Genomic DNA, 16987 nt, shown 5'->3' with positions numbered 1-16987 from the left:
TGGAATACTGTTAAACCAGATGGAAGGGGGAGAAAATTGGCTTTGCAGAAAAGACTTCTCAAGCTGATATTTCATCTTTTTTTTCCTCAAATGCTAATGAGATGATTTGTGATTCCGCCCAAATCTTTTTTGCAGTTTATTTTTAACAAGCTTCCCTTTATTAAAAATATCTGAGCAGAAGTGCATATTTCAATTGCATCCTTTTGTTCTGTGGCTGAGTGTGATTTCTAAAAGTCACCTCAAAATTTCCTTGGGATAATGCATCATCATTCTTGCAAAATGTTTGGTGAGATGATTATTTTCCAATGAATCATTCTTTAAGTAATTTCTAGATTTTCACAAGTTTTCTTACTCTGGAGCAGTCAGTCCTGATGCCTTATTATGTGATTGGTAGCCTGCTCAACTTGAAAATGTTTTGTAGAAATAACAATGGTTTTGTTGTATTGTACTGTGGCAAGGAGGGAAATCTACTGATTACAGAAAGTAAACAGGGTTCTGGACCCTTGGATTACCTCTTTGCTTCCCTGTTGCTTTGAGGTCTGCCATTATGCAAATCTTCTGAACTCTGCATGCCTCAGTTGTGCAATCTGGGAAACTGAAGTTCGCTCTCTTAGAGAGCACAAGTCCACTGAGAACCTCTGAAGCAAGGGTTTAGTTTAGTTCCAAGCAAATTACACTGCACTGGAAACCTATACCCTCAGTTGCTCTGTGTGTGGTTCAAGAAATATCAAGAGTATCAGCTGTAATTGGGTCCTTTTGATGTACTTGCAAGTGACAAGCAATGAAACTTGTTCATTCACTTATAAAATAACCATACCATGTGGAAAAAGCATGGCAAAAGAGAAGCTGAAATTGCTGCTAACAGTCAGAGCACAGGGGCTGTGTACACTGGGGGAGAAAGGTGTGATGTGGGCTACAGCTTTTGTGTCTTGAGCCCAGTCAGATTAGTCTGTGCAGCTGCCATATAAGATCCCTGCATAAAGGGCCTCAAAGATGTTCTGAGGGCTGGAACACCTGTCCTGTGAGGAAGGGCTGAGAGAGCTGAGACTCTTCAGCCTGATGAAGGCTCCAAAGAGACCTTAGAGCACCTTCCAATACCTGAAGGGGCTGTAAGATAAATGGAGAGGGATGTTTTAGAAGGTCATGTAGTGATAAGACAAGGAGGAATGGCTTTAAACTGAAAGAAGGCAGATTCAGATTAGTTGTTAGAAAGAAATTCTTCATTGTGAGGGTGCTGAGGACCTGGCCCAAGTTGCCCACAGAAGCAGTGGATGCTCTATCCCCTGGAAACATTGAAGGTCAGGCTGGACAGGGCTCTAAACACCCTGATCTAGTGGAAGATGTCCCTTCTTACTGCAGGGAGGTTGGACTAGATGATCTTTAAATGTCCTTTCCAACCCAAACCAGTGTGTGATAAGCAGTTTGGCTGCAGCTGCCTTTTCCACAGCCTCTTGGGACCAGCCTAGCTCAAGAGAGCTCTGCCTCCTTAGCATCAAACTTACCCCTAATCATACTTGTGACCTTTCCACACCAGCAAAACCAGCCCTGCAGGCACCACAGACCATTCCTTAACCCCAAAACCACCCACCATTCTCCTTTTCCCCTGCAAAAAGGTCAGTTCCTTTGTACTCTGAGCAGAGTTTTCATCTGTGTTTTCTCGTTAATGAAAAATTGAGGAATGTTTCCCTCCCTGACCCCCAACAGTTCCTGCACTCATGCTGTGAGCTCTGTTACTGAAGCCTCTCCACTGCAATGCTCAATTATTCAAAGGTCAGATGTGTCCCTTGAGGTTTGAGTGCAGACTCAAGTTAATGCTTCCAGCCCCGTGCTGCTGAGCCAGCTCCCCAAACTGCCCAGCTGAACCGAGCTTGCAAGCTGCATGGAAACCCACCTGGCTTTCTGGGAGCAGGGAAAACAGCCCCTGAACTCCAAGTTCAAACCTCACCAGCCCTCCAGACCTTTTCCCAGCTCTATTTGCAAACATTGTGAAATACCCTTGGCCTCTTTCTCCATCCCTTGAGAGGGGGCTGGGTACCACACCAGGATGTGCACTAAGCCCTTTGAAGATGAGAAGTACTCCAGAAGTGCTAATTATTTGGAGCAAGCGCCTCATTTACGTGCTAACTTTCCTTTATCTCTCACGGGCTTAAAACTCTATTAGGGAACTAAAACTGTGTTAACGTAATGCCCCTGTGAATCTTGTCAGCAAAATTACTCAAATTTGGCTCCTCTGGATTCCATTTTGGGAAGACAAGAGGCAGATTAGATTTTAAGTACCTTTGTTAGCATCTGTGGAAGATAGACTTGGTAGGATGAAAGGAGCCTGATTGGTTTTGGTACCAGTTACCCAGCAGCTCAGCTGAGCTGTGGCAGAAACACAATCCTTTAGATTGCATTTGTCTCAAGTGATAAGTAGTGACTAGGCATTTGTCAAATACTGCATATTCCTGACCCAGCAGCCTCCTTGACACCACCTGGCACTGCTGGAGCATCTCAGCCAGTTTTTTGAATACTGAACCCTTTTTTGCATAGCCCCATGCATGCAACTCTTTTCTAAAATTGCTCTTGGCACAATCATAGGAAATGAATGACTTGTCATTTTAATGTTAAAACCCTAATTAACTGTATTTAATGTTTAGGTTGGGCTAGTTGATTGTTACTATTGCTCTCCATTCCTGTGGAATGCAGTCCAGAGTCAGGGAGAAAGGGCAGCCTCCAGACTCTGCATTGGAGGGGAGGGCCCCAGTCTGCACTGAGCTGATCCCAAAGCACCCGGGGGGCTGTGTCACCCTGCTGCAGCTCTGGAGGGTGGCACAGCCCTGACTCCAGTGAAGGACTCACTGGAGGTCGGCATCAGCTGGGCTGACTGGAGCAGTCCCTAGAGTTACACACTGACATTTACACACTAAAATGCTTCCCATTAGGAATTCTCCCTCCCCTGTCTCATATCACATCCGGTCTGGTTGGAGGGTATAAAAGTCTGCTGTACTGTAGGGTCCCTGAAGTCAAGGACAATCTCAGCTGTGTCCCTTGGGCCTTGTAGTTTTGCAAAGGGCTATGCCCATGCACTTGGTTACAGAGGGATGGCAGCCCTGGAGGCAGGGAATTCTGCCTGAGCAGATATTTCCAAACTCCTTTGCTTCAGGCAGGAGAACCCAGAAGGCTTGGTGGAGAGGGAATAACAGAGCTTTGTGGTTTGTTAGCAATTTTTAAATGTTAGTGATAGCAGTAGTAATGATAATTTTAATACTAATTAATAATCATAATGAAATTTGGTATAAAAGGAAATGTATTTGATTTTTCATAAATCAAAAAGTGTCAGTTCAGGCTGAAAAAAAACCCTTAATTTTGCTCTTTCACTCCAATATGTCAAAATAAAACTCTTCATCCTACCAGATACCCATTCAAACACTGTTATTTTTTTAAGCTAAGAGAAATTTCCAAAGAACGGTGGAAATTTTAAACAGAATAAAAATAGAAAATAGGTAAAGCTTTTTTCCTGGACATTTCAGAAGGGTAGTAGCTAAATCATTCTTAGTCCAGGAGACTGAATTGCTATTTAAATCTAACCAGCAGAGCAATCCAGCTAGGCAAGTGCTGTCCTGCAGTGACCCAGGGGCTGAGGACGTGCCCTTGGCTGGGGCAGAGCAGCAGCAGCAGCTCCCTCGGCCCCTGTGCTCAGGGCTTTGTACCCACCAGCTGCTGAGCACTAGACAGTCGTCTTTTCTCTTCTTTGGGGTCAGCCTCTTTCTGTAGGCTTTTATTTCTCCTTCCCCTTTTAAAGCAGGCTGCTGTTCTTCCTTCCCTGTTCAGCCAGGGGAAGCCATCCCTCCCCGGGCCTGGTGCTTTTCACAGCGCTGAGGCTAATTGACAGTACTTTTAACACAGATCTTAATTGTAACTACAAATGCTTTGGGAATGAAAAGAGCAGCCAGACCTTACTGCCTTTAAAACTCTGCTCAGGTTGAAACAAGCCTTTATAAAAACCTCTCAATATGTAAAATAGCACAAAGGAGTGAAGCAGGGATGTAAGGAACAGGCAGTCCCTGGAACACAGCAGCCTCCACAGTCTGTCAGAGAGGGACGGCCGACACATCCCCTGCCTTGAGCAGACCAACCCACCCTGTGTGGGGCTGGCCTCTGGCTGTGCCAGCAGCATGCAGAAATACTGAAGATGGCACATACAGCCTTTGAATCAGAGCAGAGAGGCAGACTAATTTGATCCCTACTTTTCCTTAAATCCCACATGCTCTGAGTCTGTGGCAGAGCCTGACCATGCCATGAGTGGGTGAGGCTTGTCCTTTGCTCCTCACTCCTGGTTTCTTCAGGAGGGAAGCCCAGGTACAGGTCCCCAAAGGCAGCTGTGTGACGCTGCTGCTCTGCAGCTCAGACAGACCCTTGCCCTGTACACATGGGGAGATGTGGGGTCCCTGGCCAGGCTGAGCTGTGGTGGGGGACAGGAACACAGCCCTGGCACAGAGCCACGCTGCCATGGTCCTGGGCTTTGGCTGACCTGAGTCCAAGCACAGGCAGAGAGAGTACACATATGTCCACAGCCCCAAAAGCAGATGTACCCTTTATGTCTCCATCTGTGAATGGCAGGAGTGTGTCAGGATGAGCTGTGAGCATCCACAGAAATCACAAATGGACTTAACTTTGACAAACTGTGGCAGATGGGGCCCACTGTCATTTTAACACCTTAATGCCTTTTTACACTGCTCAGCTAGGGCGCATTAAGGCTTCAATGCAGCATGTTGCTAGTCAGGTATGACCTGTTGGCTTTAAATAAGTGTGAGCTAATGTGTTAAAACCACATTGCCCCCATGACCTGGCCTCTCAACACACCCTGAATATCCTTGGGGATATTGGACTGCCTTTACAAAGGTAGCTCTTACCAGCTGATACCACAGGTGATGTGTTGCTCTGTCTGACACTCTTTTCTGCTACCTGGAAACCTCAGACTGCACTGAGAAGTGTTAAAACATGCTCAGAGACAGTCACCATTGCAGCACAGTCCCTTCAGGTGCCCCTGTGTACCTGCATTCAGCACTTTTGGGGTGCCCAGAGGTTTGGCTGCTGATGGACGTCAGTCAGCGTCCCTCTGCTGGAGTCTGCACAGAGCTGGGGTTCTGCCTGCTTCCTGTCACACAAAGTGACTGCAGTCCAGACCCACTTCTTGAAAAGTGACCCTTGAGCAAAGGAGGCATTCAGTTCTGCAAGCAGGAGCACAGCCTAGATCTCACTGTCTCTAGTGCACAGCTTTGGATTTGGGAGAGTCATCAGTAGGTCTGTAAGCAGAAGAATCCCATTCCTCCTTTTGGATTACAGAGGTGGAACATCTTATCATTTTTCATTCTCCATGTAGAAGGATATTTCCATTTGCTATTTTTTTCTCCCTCTCCATAAGAGTCTGGCGGTTTGCAGCTCCCTGGGGTCATCTTTGAGCAGAGTGGGCAGCGCCTCTGTGCTGTCTGTCCTCTCTAAATCCATCCCTCCCACACTAGTAGGCAAAGACAGAACAAGCCTCAGAGGAATCCATGACATTTCTTGCCTGGCTCAAATGCAGTGAAGATGATGTTTGAAACACCATTAGTCATGAGTGATTAGCAAAGCTCAGTTGTTGAGGTTCTTAAGCCCCTCTCCAGTTCTGTACGAAGAAGGACATGTTTGTGGTTGTGTTCTTTTTAATCGAGCTCAATTTGTATGGGTTCTGCTTATCTGCAGCCATAACAGGGAGGGAAATTCTTAACAGTGCTGCAGTTATTAATGATCCTTTAGGGTGCTTAGAGCTCTCCATAAGCTCTCCATTTCAAATACTGTATCTCTAAATAAATAAGCAAAGAGAGAACTGTTTTTTAACCTCCCTAGTGCAGCTAATATTCAGGGAAGTGGTGAACATCCAGGTTTGGGTGTTGGATTGTAGCTGGTCCACTTGAGAGTGCCCTGGTTTCCCAAGACCTTGTGTGGCCATGCTTGTTCCCTCTGCAGAAACAGAAAGGATGGTCTTTCCAATACAGTGAATGCCTTTGGTAGGGATGGTAGGAAAGCAGGAAGACTGAGATGTATCAGAAAATTAGTATTTGTATCCCATTTAATATTATAAGGCAGTTTGAAATTATTTACAAAGAAATCTGCTCTGTATGATATGAACATGGTAACAATCAGGGCTTTAACAAGTGATTTGTCTGTGCTTCAGCATCAGCTTCATCCCCCTACAGGAACATCCTGCATGAACTCAGCTGGGCATGAAGGAGATACAGACCTTATTGCATGCTGCATCAGCACTTAGGAAAAGTTCCACATGTCTACTTTAGCAAGTAAAATATTACTTTGGGAGAATTAAAATTCTCCAAGTCCATGAAAATGCTCCAGAAACTAAATGCTCTTACAGCTGAAGCACCTTTCCCCCCCTTGACGGGGTGTTCCAAGGCTGGCAGTCCCTGTGCACCTGCCTCCCACCTAAGCTTCACTTCACATGGAGCCACTGCTAAGTCTCCACAGGGGTCCTGATCCATTAAGCTTGCTTTAATAAGGATTAATTTGTAAGTACCTCATTAGTTCAACAGGAAGTACAGTGGCATGGTCAAAGTGCTTAGTCTTCCAGCTGGCTGTGGACTCTGACTATATTTAAAAATTATATTCTGTGTGAATCTCACCCTGACTGCAGACATCTGGTATTTAGCAGGAGCTCAACAACCATCAGCTGTGAGAGAAATACATGTTTTGGGGGAATTCCTCAGTGAACAAGTTCCAACATCTTGCAAAGATGTTACCTCACTCTACCCATATCCTCCCCTCCAGTCTCTCCATTACTTAGGTGATGAACACATTCATCTGCAAAGCCAGGAAACATCCAGGCATCCAAAGGCATTTTCAGTTTTTATATTCAAGCCACGTTCAGATAGATTTTTGTAGTAAGTGACCACAAATCAGCTGAAGTTTTCTCCTTGAGGAAAGGGCTACTCAAGGGGAAAGGCAGTGTCCCAGTACACATGACTGTCAAAAGGGACTGAGCAGGGCTGTCAGAGGGGGCACCCAGGGCCATGATTTCCAAGTGGCTTCCTTACATGCACAGGCATGGTTTTATCAGATTATTCCGAGCAGTGAACTTGTGCATGTACCTTGTAGCTGTACATGCTGGTAGGAACTGTTGAGAGATGTTCCTGGGTGGCTGGAGCAAACCTTGGGGCTGAGTGTGCAAATGGGTGCCCTGCAGAGAGAGGCAGCTGTGGGGAGGGCCAGCCCTCATCTGACAAGGCTGTCACTGGCCTTGGTCTGCAAACCCTGAGCAGTGCTCCAGGATGGCTGCACGGTGCTGCTGAGCACCAGCAGGCACCAAGCCCATGGTGCTCTGATCAGCTGTATGAGAAGACTTTGCCATTTCTGCTTATCAATTATAAAACCCAAACCAATAGCTGGGAGGAGGAGCAGACCAGATATTAATGACAGTCACGTACATCACCATCAGATTTACATAAAGGCATATTCAATTATTTTATGGCACAGATTTTAATCCTGTCTTATTAACACTTCCCATTAACTTTTATTCAAACTTCCACTTAATCAGATTTTATTTTTCCACCAGAAAGAGATGCCTATTTACTAGTGGGGAAAAAAATCTGTTTAAAAGGTGCACAGTGGTTTAGGTACTGATAAGTCAAGGTTTCCCTAAGAACCATTTTTTCTTTCTGAAATTCTTAATTACCAATGAAAGACCTTCTTTAAAAATATCAATACCATGAATATTTAGAGTGTTTAAAATAGTGTATGTAGGCTCTCATAACACTCTTCAAATGAAAAGGGCTCTTTTTTTAGCATTCCATTCCACTCTCATACAAATACACCTGCTTGAGTACTTGGCTGGATCAAGGCTAGGGTATCTAAGTAGTATGACTTGAATCTTTATAGCATAGAAATACAGGTACACTTAAATATGTTGAAAATCTATTCTGGAATGTTATTTTTAATCAGGAAACTAAGTAATTTGTTTTTACATGCCTGCCAACTCATGGAATCCAGCAAGGATGTATAGATTGAAGGGAAGGGTATTGGTTCACCAGCACGCAGGTGAATGATGAATGATGCAATAGATGCCATTGTGCTTCCAGGTGTCACAGCCCCAGAGCACAGTCTGTTACAGGCCTGTAGAGCCAAGGTCTCTATGATAGGAGGGCAGACATGACACTGCATTCTCCTCAGATTATCCAGGCTATTTACTCCTCAGGCATTCAGAAATCTGTGTTAACTGTTCTTCAGTGACCACAGAAAGGGTGTGTCTGGTTCTTCTCCCCCTTCTGTCCCTTACTGCAGTGGAGTTTTAAAGGAGCATGCAAGTAGCAGCACCCAAGTGCAGCTGAAATTCAGTGATGGATTACTTCTCATGGGTTCCTTTTAAAGATCTTGAACTAATCAGTAAGGCGAGAGAACTTGCTGAAAGAATGGAAAAGAGAAAATTAAAACATAGCAAACACAGAATTTGTCCAAAGTCTTCAAGACAAATGGGTGGTTACAGACCATCACTAGAAAATGACATTGTGTTGGTTGCCATCTCACTGTCCAATTTGTGTAGTGTTTATTCATCCATTTTAACTTAATAGAAATATCTGCTGCTGTCATGAGCCCCTTGCACAGATTTGATTATAATTTTACTTGTTAATAATTTTCTGTTAATATCATGTAGTCCTTAAACAGTGACTGCAAAATAGCCTGCAAAGAATTTATTTCCACTCACTCTTGTAATTTATCATCTGATTCATTAGCCTGAGACTCTAGATTCTGATTCTGTTGTGTCTGAGTTGTAACTAACTTGGGTTTGTTTTCCCTTTTCAGAGAGCAGATATAGCTGTTGCCCCCCTCACCATAACATTGGTACGAGAAGAAGTCATAGACTTTTCCAAACCCTTTATGAGCCTGGGCATCTCCATCATGATCAAGAAGCCTCAGAAATCTAAACCAGGCGTGTTCTCTTTCCTGGATCCTTTGGCTTATGAAATTTGGATGTGTATAGTCTTTGCTTACATTGGAGTCAGCGTAGTTCTTTTCCTAGTCAGCAGATTCAGCCCTTATGAGTGGCACTTGGAAGACAACACTGAAGAACCACGTGACCCTCAGAATCCTCCTGACCCTCCAAATGAGTTTGGAATATTTAACAGCCTTTGGTTTTCCCTGGGTGCCTTTATGCAGCAAGGATGCGATATTTCTCCAAGGTTTGTTCCATATCACTCCATCACCTTTTTGCATTTTATGGTCATTTTCTGATACCATGGTGCATATATGTTACTTTCTCAAATTTCTTTTTAATTCCAATTTTTTTATTTTGACATTTCCATTCAATATTCAGCATCCTCATCAAGCCACCATGTTTGCTAACATTTGCCTCCAGAGTAAGTGCATTGCTTATAATGCCATTTATGCATTTCTGCCAAACTTATATTCACCATGTTGAGGCTGTAAAATGCATAGGGTTTTCTGTTTTCAGCAATGCTTGGAGGGCTACCGTGTTTTTGCTGCATATCTCATTTTACGGTCATCTCCTTGGTGCATATAACACATTCTGCTTTGCAAAATAAGATTTCTTTTTAAAAGTCACATGCAACAGCACTTTAAAGCATCTCCACTCCCATCAAGCCTTCTGCTACTCTTTTTACTTTCTTTTGAGCCTAATTTCTCCAGTTTTGTTCTTCTTGAGCCATCCTTTCATCCTTCTGCTTGCCACCATTTTGCATATGTTCATGTCTCCAGATGTACTGTGCTACTGTCCTCTGTGTGTATTGTTATTTCAGTCCAGTCTAATCTGCTGTCCCTCTGTTCGTAGTCAATATGGTCTAATAAGCACTGCCAGTTTCCATAAAGATTTTTCTTATTCATGAAGATGTTCCTTCTGGATAAGGCTGTAATGAAGTATGATTTATGTTAGTACCAATTTTAACAGAGAGCACTGCTATTAACTATTGTAGAATTATATTTCTTTTTATAGAAGTATTTTAAAAACCAGATTAAAATAGTGAAGCTCCTTCTAATTGAACAATGAATACCACAGATTTATTTTTTTTAATAACATTTATCATGTTTCTGCATTTACACTGGTAAAATACTTTGGTGATGTGCTTGTTATAAGCAGTAAAATTATCTAGTTTCTTAGTGATGGAGCAATAATTCTTTTATGTATGACAATAATTTAATAACCAGTTTCCAGCTATTTTATTTATTAAGAACACCTGCTGAGACAAACAGAATGCAGTTTTCCATTTAACAAAATTGCTATTGAGAGGAAGAGAGAGATCTTTTCCCTAAGTACTGACATTCAAAATGCACCTTTTTGATCTCCACGCTGCCTTTTTCAATACCTCAGTCATTGAAAAGGTGCCAGGTTTTCCTGGTCCATATAGCATTAGGAGTCTTGAGTTACCTCACTGAAGCAAGTGACAAAATATCTATGAAGTTTCTTGGGAAGGATCGTGATTTTGTCTGTTAGAGTGCAATAATCATCCTATAAATTTGTGTTTGTTAGTGTCCCCAGTTCCTGGTGTCTGGGTGTGCTGCTCCCTGTGCAGTGACAGCTGTTGGCCTCCTCCCCCTGTTTGCACTCCCTGTTTCTGCCTTATGCCTCAAACCTGCACTGACACTTTGCCCCAGTGCTTGCTGTTAACGGGGATGAGCAGTGATAACATTTAAATTGCTGTTGACCATGTGTGTACCAATATAAAGGACCGGGAAATAAGCACTGGGACATCACATGGAAAGCTGCGGGCATTTCTGCTAGGGCTGATTATTGACAGTTAAATAAAAGTGCACAGGATTTCTGGGAAGCTCTCATGTGACTCTTTGGCATGGTCAGCCATTTACCTTATATAACAAGTGGAATGCACTGGATTTTTTCAATACAACCACAATAAGTGCCTTGGAAATACCTACAAAAAAAAAAAATAAAAAGGAGAGAGACAGCAGTATATCTGTTTATTTTATCTGTCCATCAGAAACTATTAGCTCAGTATTAATATATGGCCCTCATTTGAAGATGTTGTCCAGTTACTTTGTTATCTTCCATGATAACATTCCAGGCAGTTATATGCATTGTTACAGGGAAAAAAAAGAAATGTAATACTTTGGTTTAAATTCCAGAAACACTGTTCCTCTGACTGATATGTTGATTTAGGTTGATTAAAATGTCAAATTTCTTTTCCGTGGAAGGGACTATTCCCAAGTATTCCATTCTTAATCTGTATCTTTGTAAGGTTACACCATTCACAGTACATTGACTATATGAATGTTTCATACTATTTTATTGCCACTAAAAGGGGCTTCATTTTTCCATTGTGAGTTTTGTCTGAATAAATTTCTTATATGAGAGCATACAGCACTCGTAGAGAGATGCCGACAAGCAGTCTGGAGAGATCACTTTTGTACTTGCTGATAAAGGCTCTTTCAGCTGCCTTTGTGTGGATCAGCTGTGACATCTAATGACTAGTTAGATCTATCCTCGGTGAGTATGCTGTGTGGATATTCCAGAGGATATATCCCTATACTCTCCTCTCTGTATTTAATAGGAGTCGTCTAAACAGAATCAGAGAGCAGCCAAAGGCTGAGGGCTAGTGCATCCCTTGATGTAATCAACATTTATTTCAGCAGTTTTGTTCTGCTATCAAAGGCTGCTGTGTTTTTTGCATAGTGAGCTAAAGCATTGAAAATTCACTTTTGAGGGATCAAAAGTAGATTATTAAACTTACTTTTATGTACGATGCATACAGCAAATGGAATCAGGAAAAAACACAGTCAAATTTGTAACACTGTTCTGAGCAAAAGTATCTTTGAAATCTCTATGAGAGCATGTATTTTTGTTGTGCTCTTTATTCATGTGGAACAAAGAGGCTACATTAATTAATTGCTGATGGAAAAAGACAGGGGGGTTATCAAAAACTATCTCGAGGTTGGTCATTTAGAGGGTGTATTTCTAGGTCCCTGCTCTCACAGCAGAAGACTCAAGAGACTCCTATTAAAGGCCATGGGAATGTCTTTGTGGGATTTTCACAGTAGCAATGAGAGGGTAACCTGACATTCCTGAAACTCCCATTGCCATTCCTGTGCTGGAGCATCTCAAGCCGGTGCTTCAGATGCTGTGTGTGCCCCTCGTGTCCCCGAGGCCGCGGCTGGCTGGGTGTGCACAGAGCACAGGGCTGGGCCCAGAGCCTGGGGGCACCAGCTGAGCTGTGCTCAGGGATCCATGGCTCCACACGAGGACAGGTGTTCAGGGTTATTTGTCAGCATAACAACTGTCTTATATCGATCCAAAGAGCCCAATTAAAAATGGAGTAGTGTGAGAAGCTTGTTATGTATCTGTAATATAGGAAATCAAATATCTTTTATGGCCTTGAGCAGAAACAAAATGCAAGCTATTTTCATAAATGAAGTTCTGTTTGAATGTATTATATGTATTGTTCTCCTGGAAACTGAATGTGAATTTCAATGTTTATTTTGTTTTTTCTCTTGTTACTAATTTGCTCTCATTTGACTCCATGCTTCCTTTTAAATTTCCTCTCAAGGTATGCGCTCTTCCTATTTACTTGCTTTTGAAATCACCATCTGACTTTGTTTTGACAATTGAGTTATAATCCTGTTGTTCCAGGCCTGTGTTGCTCCTCTCATTTGTTAGCACTCTAATTCACTTTAAAATAATGCCATACAATTTGAGGTGATTTGGAAGACTATATTAAGCTAAAGCATTAATTGATTGTTTTTAATTACATTATTGCACATTTGGACAGGTATGGCTTGCATCAGAAACAATGGTGCTGGTATTAGAAGCTTGACTGGGTTTTCTATAATTATTATCTGAGTAATAGAAAAACATTTCTGTGGTTCACAGTATAAACCAAACAGCACTCTCTGATTACCAGCCCAGTGTACCTATACTAACCCTTTTCCTCCCTCTACACCAGCCCCTGCAGTGGGTATAAGGAGTCTTCATTTGAGCAGATGGATGGAGCAAACTGGGGTTCTTTGGTCAAGGAGGCTGCCAGGCCATGATTGTCCATGTTTTTGTTCTTCATCTCTCTGTCTGTCTTTCTTTCAGTGTCAACTTTGTGGTTTATTTGATTTTTCTTTTGCCCTTTCTGTGACACCAAGTGACAGCTATGTCATCCCAGACTGCTCCGTGTAATAGCTGCTGTTTAATCCTTCTTTCTGTGCTCCTTGGAAGACTCTGGGAGAAACAACTCTAGTGACATCCAGTTTTCTTTGAAGTGACCTCAATTCTTCTGAGAACAGCCCTGGTCCCCATCTAGCGAGACCCCTCTCTTGCACGTAGGACCCTCGGGGAAGTGCCTTTTTCATCAAGGGATCCCCCTGTTCCCATCTTCTCCTGCCTCTCAGGTGGTCTTTGTGCTGTATCTGTCTGACTTGGTTCATGCAGGTTGCCAGACCTCTGGGGTGAGGTATTTTTACCTTTCTCAGTGTGTAGGATGCTGTCTGAACATACAGCCTGGCACAAACCTTTTATTGTTGCAGCAATGGCAACTTGAGGTTTCACTGGTTTGGAAAACACTTATCTTCTGCACATCTCCATCCTAGCAACCCATCTGTCCTACCAACAGAAGGGGCAGCTACCAATGCAAGTAAGAGATTTCCTGTGGGAAACTGTAGGGAAAATGAACACATACTATTTTATTCCCAATGCTTCCACTGCATTTATCAGAACACCCTGATAAGTTTTTTTTTCCTCTCCCTATTTCAAGACCTACCTTAAAGCAAGAGGGCCATGGGAACCTGGAAACTCCAGACAGATCTTGTCCTGCAGTAGGGAAGGAGATGTTTCATCTGCTGGGCCTGCTAGCCAAACCCCTCCTCCATCTGTCTCTGAAAATGTCCACATCACTGCAGGGAGGAGAAGTTCAACTCCAGGTCTTCTCTGAAGATGGAAAGTGTGTAGTGAAGAAAGGAACTAAAGGAGGATGAATTTCACCTGACACAGCCATCTGAAAGCAGTAGACTGTGGTTTTTAGTGAGGCATCTTTGTTCTCTCCGAAGTTATGAGACAGATGGACAACTTTAGATTTATCCCACACTACAGCAAGTGAGATAAATCTCTTTCTGAGGGTGTCAGGCTCTTCTCTCTTTCTCTGCTGGCTCCAAGGGAAGCCTTATGTGACAAGTTCAGCAGGCTGATTTGTAGTTGGAGAAAATTGTGTCAGCCCAAGTAAGAGGGTATCAAGCTTTACCAAATAGCTAAAGCCACAACCCTACCTGTTAAGGAAGCTGGCCAAAAAGGCCTGCAGCCCTCCCTGAAATCTCATTCACATGATACCTACAAAGAAAGCAGAGAAAGGTAGATAGATTCCTTGACTGAAGGCATTATTCTGTATTTATATTGCTGCAAATTCCCTTTGCAGCAGCTCAGTAGCCTTGTGTTAGTGAGCACAACAGCTCCACGGCCCAAGCTGAAACCTGGAAGCCTCTTACCCTCTTGGGAGTCCATCAAGACAGGCAGGGAGGCCTCCTCCACCAGATCATCCATGAGGAACCAGCCTTCATCTGCCCTTTCAGTGGGAGCTGCTGCTCCTTGGGCAGAGGAGAGGAGAGAACAGTAGTGCTTTACCTTTTCCCACATTCCCCTCACATATTCCAGATTGAGATCTCTGTTTTTATTGTGTTGGTGATTTTTTTTTATGGTCTTTAATGTTGGATGGATACATTTTTTTAATTTTTTTTTTCTGAATAATTAAATGGCAATTTTTTAATGGCTCAGGCAATCTCAGGCTCTGGCCAAGACTGGGCAGTTTACCAGCAAACCCCCCTGTGTGGGTGGGGTGGGGGCGCATCATGAGACTTTTGGTTTTTGCCTATCTCCATCTGTTGGTAGGACAACTTGTACCCACTGTCTGGGGATGGCACTGAGGGGCTTGAAGGAAACAAATAAACAGGTAAGAGTTTTCTGTTTCTTTTCTTGGCACAAACCAAGGACTACAGCACCCAGGTTCCACAGATGGGTCTGGGATTGATTCTTCCTCCAATGGTATCAGTAGAGCTAAGGGAAATCATGAAATAGCTTTGTCTCAGCAGTTGAAATGATTCTTGGTCAACATGCTGTATTTGAAGAACAAGCAATGTACATGGCAATGAAATTCCCCACCCAGCTCAGTGATGTGTCACTGCCATCCTTCAGCCCAGACCAAACACTTTGAGGCTGATGTTCAGTTGCTATAAAGCATCAAGAGCTCTTGCTGACAAGATCCAGACCTTCTGACCATTAGGCATTTTATAATTATGTGCTTGCAAATAGGCTTTTTTCTTAAGTCCTTATGGAATTCCTTTAAAAAAAACAAAAACCAAAGACTGCCATTAAAAACTAAACATGGGTTTTTTCTGTTTCCTTCTCTGTTGCTCTGGTGCTTATAAAGCAGGGATATGCTTGACTTGGAAGAGTGCAACATGCAAATTTTAATTAACATAAAACATAAACCAAACCAGCCTCTCTTCTCACTTCAATATGCAGATTCAATTTGTAATTCCTGCTAGGTTGTGATGAGCGAAGGATACTGGATCATATTTGGTACATTCTTTTGCATGTTTACTCAGATTCCTTTTTGCGGTTTACTGTATGTTACATTTTGGGAGTGGATGCAGTAAAAGGTGCATTTATGTCCTCTAAGCTGGGCAAAGGGACATGATGCTGGCATATCCCAGCATGTCCAGTACCGGGAAAGGTTGGGCACACGGAGACAGCAAAAATCTCCTGGGAAAAGCCTTTTCCAGCAAAGGATTTGTGGAAGTCAGGAGAGCTTATTTCTCTCCTCAAATGAATTATCTCTTAATTTACTGTTCTTGTTTCCATTGAAAGAATGCAAAAAGAGTTGCACTAGGTAAGACCAGGTAGGACCTGGTAAGACCAGGTTTTCACTCCTGAGGGAGTTTATCAGGAGCTGGCTCATGCTCCACCTATTCACAGATACCTTGAAGATCTGGACAAAAGTGTTGTGCATGTGGATTTCTCCTCAGTCAAGTAAGAAAAATAATCAAGGATTGTCTTCAAAGCAATTTAATGATATGTGTTTTTCCCTAGATCTCTCTCAGGGCGAATTGTCGGAGGAGTCTGGTGGTTCTTCACTCTCATCATTATCTCTTCCTACACTGCTAATCTCGCTGCCTTCCTTACGGTGGAAAGGATGGTTTCACCCATAGAGAGTGCAGAGGACCTGGCTAAACAAACTGAAATAGCCTATGGCACTTTGGATTCAGGTTCAACCAAAGAATTCTTTAGAGTAAGTCTGTTAAATCTCCTTTAAGTGCCTAGTTTATGGGTTTCAGTTGCTTGATTTTATGCAGCTGTAATAGCCATCCTATGCTTTGTGCAATCAGGACAGGCCTGAGTGCAGATTTTAATATCAAAAGGCATTTTATCAAAAACGGCTGGTTTTGCTTAACCTGAAACATCTCAAGATGGAAAACCCAACCTCTGCTGTCATGGGAAGGGTTTTGTAACACCAGTTTCAGAGCCTTGGTCTGATGAGCAATAATGCAGTGGTTGGCACAATATCTAGCAGAGAAAACTCTTGCAAGGAGTGATGCTCTTGACCTACTTGCAGTGCGTGCCCAGCTGGCAGCCAGTAATGCCATCCGACGGCCGTGCTCACTTGCCAGAATGAAGGGGGATGGGAGGCCTGTGTGCTGCTCATTCCTGGTGGAGCATTGATTGCTGCCGTTGTTGTGTCTTCAGTGCTCACCAGCATCTGGCTGTGGCTGTATCTGACAGTCAGGTAAAAATTTTGTTCCCCAGAACTCTGGTTGTTTTTCACCTTGGTTAGGGAGATGTGGAGTTTGCAACATTTGGGGGTAGGGGCAGGTGCACACTTTTATTTAAGATCATCCTTCCTTTCTCCTCTTGCCAAGCCACAGGCTGAACTGCAGACAGTTTGGTGAGAGGCATTAGGAACTTTAAATATGATCTCAGTCCACTTTTATGTCTCTGAAAATGTCATCCTGAAAAGCTCTTATT

The 16987-nt window shown here is 43.1% G+C and overlaps 1 protein-coding gene across 3 annotated transcripts in view; it reads left to right on the top strand.

Moving 5' to 3' along the window:
• Positions 1-16987, top strand: part of GRIA3 (glutamate ionotropic receptor AMPA type subunit 3) — a 142376-nt gene that overhangs the window by 92491 nt on the left and 32898 nt on the right. For all 3 annotated transcript variants that reach the window (XR_010784539.1, XM_066559593.1, XM_066559592.1), the window contains exons 11-12: positions 8830-9206; positions 16055-16253. Coding sequence is in view for 2 of the 3 variants with exons in the window: in XM_066559593.1 (XP_066415690.1) it covers positions 8830-9206; positions 16055-16253 (576 nt within the window). In the remaining variant the exon portion in view is untranslated. The remainder of the gene's footprint in view (positions 1-8829; positions 9207-16054; positions 16254-16987) is intronic.

Source organism: Molothrus aeneus, chromosome 14, assembly GCF_037042795.1.
Source record: "Molothrus aeneus isolate 106 chromosome 14, BPBGC_Maene_1.0, whole genome shotgun sequence".
In the NCBI taxonomy this organism is placed as follows: Eukaryota; Metazoa; Chordata; class Aves; order Passeriformes; family Icteridae; genus Molothrus; species Molothrus aeneus.
The sequence above is the reverse complement of the archived record's forward strand: the minus strand, read 5'-3'. Positions and strand labels throughout refer to the sequence as shown.